This window comes from Choristoneura fumiferana, chromosome 30 (genome assembly GCF_025370935.1).
Source record: "Choristoneura fumiferana chromosome 30, NRCan_CFum_1, whole genome shotgun sequence".
Classification (NCBI taxonomy): Eukaryota; Metazoa; Arthropoda; class Insecta; order Lepidoptera; family Tortricidae; genus Choristoneura; species Choristoneura fumiferana.
In genome coordinates, this window is record NC_133501.1 from 7,719,194 (window position 1) to 7,730,159 (window position 10,966).

The 10,966-nt window shown below is 40.2% G+C and overlaps 1 protein-coding gene across 1 annotated transcript; it reads right to left on the reverse strand.

Annotated features, from left to right (window-relative positions):
* Window positions 1–747: 747 nt before the first annotated feature.
* Window positions 748–6,485, reverse strand: LOC141444505 (zinc finger Y-chromosomal protein 1-like). The gene is made up of 5 exons (XM_074110053.1): window positions 6,439–6,485; window positions 5,280–5,409; window positions 4,688–4,762; window positions 1,899–2,037; window positions 748–858 (listed from the first exon to the last, which is right to left on the reverse strand). Exons 3-5 carry the CDS (start codon window positions 4,756–4,758, stop codon window positions 748–750), a joined length of 321 nt encoding a protein of 106 aa, XP_073966154.1. The 5' UTR covers window positions 4,759–4,762; window positions 5,280–5,409; window positions 6,439–6,485.
* Window positions 6,486–10,966: the final 4,481 nt, after the last annotated feature.

Sequence of the window (10,966 nt, forward strand, 5' to 3'; positions counted from 1 at the left end):
TCAGCACCCATTGATTAATTTTAACTGACGGATTGTGATGCCGTCTCCGTCTATTCGAACAAAACAAACAGAGACGGCATCACATTTATCCGTCAGTTAAATTAATCAATTGGTGGTGAAACAGGGGGTTAGAGTTATTGATGACGACCGGATGGCAAGTGGTTAGAGAACCTGACTACGAAGCTTGAGGTCCCGGGTTCGATTCCCGGCCGGGAAGGCAAGGATAGTTGTATGAATAATACGAATGTTTGTTCTCGGGTCTTGGATGTTCAATATGTATCTAAGTATGTATTTATCTGTATAAGTATGTTTATATCCGTTGCCTAGTATCCACAGTACAAGCTTTGCTTAGTTTGGGACTAGGTCGATTGGTGTCACGTGATATTTATTTTTCACACCTCTCCTTCAGAAAAGTAACTTTTCCTCCCTGCCCGAGAGGGAGCAAAGTGCAACTTTTCTTGTTCAAGGCTTTCTAAGTGTTTTGTTTATGGATTAATCGAGAAAAAACTAATAAAAATGCAACGTTGCCAACTCAGTAGGTATAAATGCTTTTAATGAAAAAAAAAAAAAAAACACATTCCTCGCACATCTCTGGTGTAAGCGCAGACTAAGAGGCGTATGTCAAACTGACATGCAGACTGTTTGGCAGATAATTTCTTTAAACAATGTATTCTGTTATTTAACAAAATAATAAAGAAAAAAAAACCACAACGCCTTTCCGTTTTTTTTTTCGATAAAACAGTATTTTTACCTCAGTTTAGGATCGCAGTCGTTGTCGGGCAGGTAGTGGCGGTCCAGCGCGTCCTTGTTCTCAAACTGTATCTTGCATATCAGGCATTTCAACGCCTTTATTTCTTTCTAGAAAAAATAAATGTAAATTAACGTAATCATTTAATAATATTGTAAATCTGTTTAAAAAAAAATATACCTTGTTGAGTTTCTTGCCGGATTCTTTCTCAGCAGAAGTTTTTCGAACCGGTGGTAGATTTTTTTTTGACATTCATAAGTGCTTGTTATAGCCTAAATTAAATAAAGATATTTTGACTTTGACTTTGAACGGGTGCCACTCTTTACCGGCCCGGATAGTACCGACCCTGTTTTACATGTACACGCCCATAGAAGCTCACGTCCGTTTCCAGAGGCGTGTGCAGTCGAACAAATTGAATCATGACCAAGGGTGGAAACGTTGTGCTACTAATGTCGTGTTGTCATCTCATACTTTGGTCAAGGAAATCATAGTGAATTGATTATTAAAAGGTGCCACCGACTGGATGGCGTATGAATTCGCCTTTAGAGGGGGGGGGGGGCTTATTACTAATAAGACTATAAAACCATAAAACTAAGTTAAGAACGTGGTGACACGACAGGACACCAAAAACGGCCTAAACTCAACATGTGTTGCCACACATAAGCGCTCTGTTCTGTGCGTGTCCAAGTCCCGTAGCGTCTCCGCGTCACCGTATTGCGTGGCTCTTATGAATGTAAAAAAAAGTCTACCACCGCATAGCGTGTCTGAGTCACCGCATAGCGTGTCTGAGTCACCGTATAGTGTGTCTGAGTCACCGCATAGCGTGTCTGAGTCACCGTATAGTGTGTCTGAGTTACCGCATAGCGCGACCAAGTCAAGGTATAGTATGTCTGAGTTACCGCATAGCGCGACCAAGTCAAGGTATAGTATGTCTGAGTCACCATGTAGCCGTGTAGCGTATCTGAGTCGTAGTTTAGCGTATCTGAGTCACTGTATAACGTGTCTGAGTCACTGTATAACGTGTCTGAGTCACCAAACAGCGTGTTTAAGCCCCATATCGTGTCTGAGTCACCAAACAGCGTGTTTAAGCCCCATATCGTGTCTGAGTCACCAAACAGCGTGTTTAAGCCCCATAGCGTGTCTGAGTCACCTTATTGTGCGTCTGAGTCTTGTGCATGCGTAGACCCATGGCGCCGGTGAACGTTTCCCCGCAGATGTCGCAGGTGCCGCCGAGCGCGTTCTCTGTCGAGTGGTTGATGCGGAGGTGCGTGTAAAATGTTGACTGTTTTCTGAAATGAAATAAGTTTTTTAATGTTAAATAAAAAAAAGTTTCTTTAGCTAAATATGAATGAATTAAAAAAAAATGTTACGTACTTAAAAATGAGTCAATCAACTTTTTAGTATTGTTATTCTGTTCTGTAACAGGAGACATCAGTAATACACTTTGTTACAAAAATAAATCAAAATTTTATTTATTAGCATGCTTTTTAGATGAGCCGTGAAAGCATTGCCTTAAAACTGTCACAACTCCTAACTTTTAATGGATTTGTACCCCATAAAATGACACTTTTAATAGGTGACCCAGGAGACGTAAACTGTAGCAAAAACCTAGATTAAAAAGTTGATTTTATGTTTGTATAAGTATACTTTAAATTGTACAAAAAAAAAAATACCATTGACAACTTTAAGATACTTGTACAGTCGCATCGTCATCAAAAATATCGGCACATGCCACAGATATATAATACTATTCAATGGAAAAATCAATTGTGTAAACAAAGCATTTTTTCACGATTACTCCGTAGTTACTTACATTTGAACGCCAATCCGATCATATTCACATCTCAATGAGCTCAGCACTGTTTTTAACAATCATTTTATCATTAAAATAATCGTGTAAATATGTTTATTTTATAGAATTAAATGGAAGACGAAAATCCGTTATATTTGTCAAATTGACATGATAATTTTTCCTCACCGAAGTTGGTCTATGGTCGGTCTAGTCTCTGGAAATTTAGTGCTGTACCAACAAAATTAATTATTTGACTGAACCAACCTTACCTACGATAATTATGGGCTGGCTCTGCAAATTAATTTATTCGTAGATATTAATTATTTGTGTTAAGTTACACTATTTAATGAAGGTTTATAAAGGTTCTAATCCTATCCTACTATCCTACTAATCCTACTAATATTATAAATGTGAAAGTTTGTGAGTGAGTGAGTGAATATGTTCGTTACTTCTTCACGCTGAAACGGCTGGAAAGTTAGATAACATAGGATACTTTTTATCCCGATATTCCATGGGATAGGGATAAATCTTGAAATGACAACCGCTCAGCTTTGTCATGAAAATTGGTATATAGATAGTTTGACATCTGGAATAAAACATAGCCTACTTTTTATTTCGATATTCCCACGAGATAGGGATAAAATTTCGAACTAATAACCGCTGGGCTTAGAGTCATGAAATTTTACCATGATTGTTTTTAATGTAATGTCAATGAAAACAACGATTTAATTTTCGGGAATCCCACGGCAATTTTTAAAAATCCCGGTATTTCAGCTGTTGGACTAATGATTTACGTGTGCGAAGCCGTGGGTAAACACTAGTTGGACGATAAAAGAGTATTATAGTAGAAATTATGTAGATTTCTATTTACTAGTACTTATCATATTTACTGTGGAGTCCATTGTTGGACAAACAATCATTTTGAATCACTTCCTGTGTCTACTCTCATTTCCCTGTCTTATGTAAATTTAAAAATGCCTCTTCTAAATTATATCGAAAATACAAACTGAGACATGGATGCACAGAAAACCAGAAAAGAGACCAGCGCTGGGAATCGAACCTAGGTCCTCAGCAATCGTACTGCGTACTATAACCCTACACCACCGTTGGACAGGAGTCAAGATACAAATTTCTCCTGTGCACACATATCTCAGGTTGCCTTTTTCTACTACGCTACTTAAGCAGCAAAAAATTCTAAATTAATCCATATTTTAACTGACCCTTTCAATTCTAAAATACTCCATCATAAACCTTGGGAAAATATACGTCAAATAATATAAGTGGATATACATGTTTCACCATTTTAAAAATTCTACCCTTAAAGGGGTATAAAGGGGAGTGTAAGTTTGTATGGAAAAAACGTTAGGTATATATATTTGAAGATATACCTAATTCTAAAACTTCGTGAAAATGCTATTAAACATTTTATGTTTAAAGGGACATGGAAACATTGTGAATGACTCTTGAACAGGACTAAGAGAATACGTGATTCGCCATTTTTAAAATTAAACTTAGGGAAAACAATAATAATGAAATATGAGTAAATTCAAAATAATTATTTACTGCTGATTGAAGTATCTTAAAGAGCTTTCACATCACTAGAGCCAACGTCAGTCAGTCAGTCAGCCAGTCGTCAGTCAAGTGTCAATGTCAGTCACCACATTTGTTTACACAATTGATTTTTCCATTGAATAGTACCATAGATTACACTAGATTCCGCAAATACATCTACTTCGCGTGTCCGAACCCCGACCAAACGTCGATAAAGGCCGCTAACTGACTTATCATGACTAGTGACTGTCTCGAGCCCCACGGCGCGGGCGGGCTGCGCATTAGACTCGATTTTGCGCGGACATCGGGGAATTCACATCGCTAATTCGGTCTTAAGACGTCACAGTAGATATAAAAAGTGACACGGTTGGTTTTCATACCGATTGAGGTGTTTGCGTTAATCTAGTGTAATATATATCTGTGGCACATGCACTCTATTATTAAGGTATTAGAGTTCTGTATCGATATTTTTGAACACCTTGGGCGCTCCGGAATTTTTGATGGAGACGAACTCTGTATCTCATGGCGCACAGTAACGTGGCCTTTATGTGTGTCTGTCTGTCCGTGCGACGAACCTTTCGTTCGCTGGTACTCACTTGAAGGTGAGCGGGCAGTGCTTGCACTCCCACGTCTTCCCGGCGTGGAACTGCGCGTGCATCACCGCCATGTATCTGATGAACAAAATTATTGCAAGAATGAAAGAATAAACCTTACATAATAATAATATCATGGGACACTTGACACCAATTGACCTAGTCCCAAACTAAGCAAAGCTTGTACTATGGATACTAGGCAACGGATAAACATACTCATATAGATAAATGCATACTTAAATACGTATTAAACATCCAAGACCCAAAAACAGTCGTATACATCCAAATATCTGCCCCGGCCGGGAATCGAACCCGGGACCGGATGACCGAGTGGTTAGAGAACCTGACTACGAAGCTTGAGGTCCCGGGGTCAATCCCCGGCCGGGGCAGATATTTGTATTACTAATACGAATGTTTGTTATAGGGTCTTGGATGTTTAATATGTATTTATCTATATGAGTATGTTTATCCGTTGCCTAGTGTCCATAGTACATGCTTTGCTTAGTTTGGGACTAGGTCAATTGGTGTCAAGTGTCCCATGATATTTATTTATTTATAACTTTTTTTTGTTTTTTTTTTGTGTCAGGAAGCTGACCTGCCCCGGATGACCAACTTGCACTCCTTGCAGACGTACTTCAGTTGGTGACACTCGATGAGGTGCGTGCGCACTTGTTGGGCCACTTGAAGCGGCACTGGCACAGAGGACACTCGTTCGGGCCCAGAGCCTGACAAAAAAAACTTTAAATGTACATTTGCAACCCTCGCTACGCTCGTGAGAAATATTAGCAACGATTAGAGGCCTGAAGTGAAAAACATATCGAAGTAGGAGCTCCGCCTTACCGGAGCTCTGTCGACACTGTTTGTGTCGATTCAAATTGGGAAAAACGCTACAGTGAAAATATCTTTAGTAAAAACTTTCAGATTACTATCAGATTTTTTTTAAACAAAAACAGAGCTGACTACAAAAAACTTGAAAATAATTTTCTAATAGCTCGAAGTCGGTGCCTCAGCAAGAGTGATTGAAGACCAATATGTAGTATGTATGTGAGGTAGACGACTATAGTTCCACTCCTGCTGGCTCGTGCTGAGGCACCGACTTCAAACTAGTAGAAAAATATTACCAAGTTTTTTGTAGTTGGTTCTATTTTTAACCCCCGATGGAAAAGAGGGGTGTTATAAGTTTGACCGCTTTGTGTGTCTGTGTGTCTGTCTGTGGCACCGTAGCTCTTAAACGGGTGGACCGTTTTGAATGCGGTTTTTTTTATTTAAAAGCTGGTTTTCTAGCGATGGATCTTAGACATGATTTATTGTAAATTTTTTTTTGGAGTTGGTATTACTTTTTTATTAAAATTTACTATTTATCTTACTTTTTAGTGAATTGTTGCCAAAGTACATCTCACAAAGATTCCATGAAGCCCAAATACGGCTTAGTTACATTGTTTTATGACCGACTTCCCTTTTTTTTAAGTCGGCTAAAAAAGATTTTGTCAACTAACCTAATCAACGAAAAGATGGAAAACCCCCGACTTTGTCACTTCAAAGTGCAATATCTCAAAAACGGCTGAACCGATTTTGATGAAACATGTCTAAGAACCATCGCTAGAAAACTTTCTTCCAAATAAAAAAACCGCATTCAAATCGGCTCACCTGTTTAAGAGCTACGGTGCCACAGACAGACACACAAAGCGGTGAAACTAGCACCCCTCTTTTTGCGTCGGGGGTTAAAAATATCGCCACACTCGTATGGTACTGACCGGGTCGTGAACCTTGATATGGTTCTCGTAGGTGAACATGGAGAGGACCCTTTGAAGCACTTCTCGCAGCGCACGAGGGCGTGCAAATAGTTCTCCGACTCCTTCCGCGCCTCCATCTCTCTCTGTTGCTCCTCCTCTGACAATCGCACCACCTAGAAATTGTGATCAACAGAAGAGGGGGAATAAACTTGGTCTCGATAAATATTTAACTAAATGTAAACAAACTTCAGCTGCAAGATTTGGTACATTCAAGGTTTTTAGACATTTTACTTATCTTTGCAGGTGGTAGGACCTTGTGCAGGGTCCGCCCGGATTGCTACCACCATCTTGCTCGCTAATCCTGCCGTGAAGCAGCAGTGCTTGCACTGTTGTGTTTTGGCGTGGAGAGTAAGACAGCCGGTGAAATTACTGGCACCTGAGGTATTCCATCTTAGGCCTCTAGGTTGGCAACGCGTCTGCAATACCCCTGGCGTTGCAGATGTTTATGGGCGGTGGTGATCTCTTACCATCAGGAGACCCACTTGCTCGTTTGCCATCCAGTCGAATAAAAAAAAATAAAATAAAATCTATCATTGCAAATATTGGTATACAAACTAAGACTAGTGTATTTCAATACAGAAATGTAAATGTTTAGATAGTTTAATGGGGGAATTTCAATATTTAAGACACCAATTGACGTTGTTTTTAACCCCCGACGCAAAGAGAGGGGTGTTATAAGTTTGACCGCTATGTGTGTCTGTCTGTCTGTCTGTGGCACCGTAGCTCTGAAACGGGTAGACCGATTTGAATGTTTTTTTTTAATTGAAAGCAGTTTTTCTAGCGATGGTTCTTAGACATGTTTTATCAAAATCGGTTCAGCCGTTTTTGAGATATTGAACTTTAAAGTGGCAAAGTCGGAGGTTTTCCAACTTTTTGTGTTTACATTTAGTAAAATACCTATCCAAACCAAGTATAGTTTACTAAAGTACAGATGTGGTGAACCATTCTTTCCAATCGTATTGTCTCGAAAACGTACGTGTTTGTACTACTTATCAGACAGCGTAGGGAAGGTCGCATCGAGAGTTTAACAATCGATATAGTGTGCACAAGTTTCCTCACGATTCCTTCAGCGTAAACCTCATGCTAAATTCTCTTTTTTTTTTTTTTTTATACGACTGGATGGCAAACGAGCAAGTGGGTCTCCTGATGGTAAGAGATCACCACCGCCCATAAACATCTGCAACACCAGGGGTATTGCAGATGCGTTGCCAACCTAGAGGCCTAAGATGGGATACCTCAAGTGCCAGTAATTTCACCGGCTGTCTTACTCTCCACGCCGAAACACAACAATGCAAGCACTGCTGCTTCACGGCAGGATTAGCGAGCAAGATGGTGGTAGCAATCCGGGCGGACCTTGCACAAGGTCCTACCACCTGCAAAAGCCTTCTCTTTAGGTAATGTTAAAATGGGTTGTAGTTAATGTACGACTTGTTAATCCACGCATAAATAAGGCACAGCCTGATAATTCGTGCTTATGTGCACGAATTATCATGCCGTGCATTACCACCCCGTACCGAACTAGCAGGGAACCAATAATGTACGCGCAATAATGTACGACGTGATAATCCGAAGCATTATGTCTTATTCCGTGATTGAAATAAAAACAATACCTAACGAAGGGCAACCGCACTTCAACCTAACCCGGCCGGGTCGGTTCTGCTCCGACTATATCGATCTCGCTCGCTCGATCCGCGGCGAAAAATGTCCATTCATTCGAATCGATTGGATTCGGATTATCACTACGTACATTACAGCGCGCGCAATATTTTGTACGCCCTGATAATGCGCGACCATGATAATGTACGGCATGATAATCGGAAGCAATAATGCTTCCGATTATCATGTCGCACATTATTCCGCGTACATGCTTGCCGCGTGCTTGTGCAAGGTCCGTCCGGATTGCTACCACCATCTTGCTCGCAAATCCTGCCGTGAAGCAACGGTGCTTGCACTGTTGTGTTTCGGCGTGGAGAGTAAGACCGCCGGTGAAATTACTGGCACTTGAGGTATCCCATCTTAGGCCTCTAGGTTGGCAACGCATCTGCAATACCCCTGGTGTTGCAGATGTTTATGGGTGGTGGTGATCTCTTACCATCGGGAGACCACTTGCTCGTTTCCCATACAGTTAAATAAAAATAAATAATAATAAATAAATACATTCCGATTGGTACATTATTGTTTCCCGTTAAAATGTACATTTTGCAAAAGTGGGTTTTATGAGCTTAAGCCCTCTCGTTTTAAAGATACAGATGTAAAGAAAAACGAACCCCTCACCTCAATATTATACCTCTCTTCAAACTGGGCGTAGTCCTCGTCGCACATGAAATACCTCTTGAATCCCTTCTTTTTCTTTGTACGGCGTCTTCTTCTTCGCCACCACTCCACGGACGGCTTTTCCTCCTTAAAAGTGATATCCTTGATGATGGACCACAGATTGGGTCGAAACATGTCAGACAGCTCAATTACTATTAAAAAAATTATGTTTGGTTATTCTGTAAGTAGGCTGCTAAAGGAGCCCTCAACTTTTAGCCAATTCGATTTCTAGGCCACTTAGAACCTTGCCATAGTAAATAATCTTGGTTTGTCTATAGCAATGCTATTACTTATAGCACATGTATTTTTTTTTTTTGCATGTTCATTGACACAGAAGTTAGTTGTGGTTAACTATAATTAGATAAACATCTACCTGGAATGTCTTCTACTCGATATTTATGTTTTTGTATGATGTATTATCTGTTGGTGATCCTTAATAAATAAATAGATAAATGCTTATTGGATGACGTAAAATGCCACAATGACAAGGTTCTGTGTTGGCCTAGTTCCTTACATGGGCTGGGGGCCTGGACACGAACGTGTATGCCTTATAGCAGGGTTTCTCAAACTTATGGCTCCACGTACCCTGTTAAAGTTTCTAGACGATGGCGAACCCCTACCTCCCCCCCCCCCAAGAAAGTAATAAAATTGACTGTTTTATTTCAATCATCATCATAGTATAATGTATATTATTTATTTCAATAAAAGGTAACAAAAATAGGTAAGAATTTTAACAAAAATAGGTAAGAATCTTGCCAACGAAAATACAAACTGAAACAAACAACAACAAATAACAAACAAATAAGGAACAAATTTGGAGTTGAAATAAAAATACAAAAAGACTCCAAAAACCAATCTTATCATCTTGCTAGTCTTGCAGCCTGGCAGTTTTGGAGTCACGTAAACCTTGTCGCGAACCCCTACCGTCGAATAGCGAACCCCTAGGGGTTCGCGTACCACACTTTGAGTAACCCTGCCTTATGGTAAAGATAGTATTGCAAAGTATACGTTAATATCCATCTCACTCACCTTAACTTCCTTAACATCCTCCGTCTCTTTCCTCCGCTTCCTCACCTTCTCTTTCTTCACCCTTTTCCTCCGAGTCCCCTTCTCTTTCTTAATCTTACCCTCTAACTTAGCTTTCAACTCCGATAACTTCACATCAATGTCATCCAAATCATCCATTTCAACAACCGGTATATCAATATAGTTTGGGTCTTTGACATCTGTCATTTCTACATCGCTGTCGGGTTGACAGAGGGTCGATAGGAGTTGGGAGCTGTCGTTGGAATGGTCCAGGTAGTCAAGGCTTTTTGGGTAGATGTCTCCGGTGTCTACAATGTCTGCGATGTCTGGAATGTCAGTGATATCTTTCTCTTGGAGGGATGTGCGGTCCAGCGAGCGGATTGTGTCTGTTGTGATCTGAAGCAAGCAAGGACTTAATTGCAATTAGGGCTATCGCATATGAATTCGCCGCTAGAGGCGCTAGTGTAGCGAGAGGTCTCCGAAATATGAAATGTCAGTAAGCTGTTTTTGGGTGAGTTACGCGGGAATATTTATATCTTTCCGGGATAAAAGTAGCCTATGTCACTCTCTGGCCCATAAACTATCTCTGTGCCACAAATCACGTCGATCCGTCGCTCCGTTTCGACGTGAAAGACATACACACACACACACACACTTTCGCATTTATAATATTAAAGTATGGAAGTATGGATTAGATTGGAATAATTTTATGAATATTTTGCAATAAACTAATTAAAACTAAAAACTAATTTGGCTCAGGCCAGGGACCCAAAGAGGGTCTTGGCCTCCGAAACAAGAGCATTCCATCTGTCCTGATGAATTATGACAAATTTATGTCTTACGGTACGGGGCAATGAATGTTTGTGTTTTGTGACAGTATTGTCTTTTGGAAACCTTTGTCCTACCTTTTTTCCGAACAAAACGGGACTACGCAACACTGTGGCATGCTCGATATTTTTATGGCACGGTTTTAAGGTATTTAATTAAAATGTACATTTTGTTTTCACTCCCGTAATAAATAACAAACTAACCACTCTACTTCAGGCAGGACCTTTGTCTACAGTGGCGCCAACTGGTGAGCGCGAAAACGGTAGCCCTCATTGCATATTTATCAAGTTTTTAGTGTAGCTTTTTGCTGCAGTAATGATTC

Bases quoted from the DNA above. Each gene is read 5' to 3' on its own strand.
- LOC141444505 (XM_074110053.1), bottom strand. From the start codon at position 4,758: ATGGCGGTGATGCACGCGCAGTTCCACGCCGGGAAGACGTGGGAGTGC. The intron at 2,038-4,687 runs GTGAGTACCAGC...ATTTCATTTCAG, and splicing joins CACTGCCCGCTCACCTTCAA to AAAACAGTCAACATTTTACA. The intron at 859-1,898 runs GTGACTCAGACA...TATTTTTTCTAG, and splicing joins AGACTCAGACGCACAATAAG to AAAGAAATAAAGGCGTTGAA.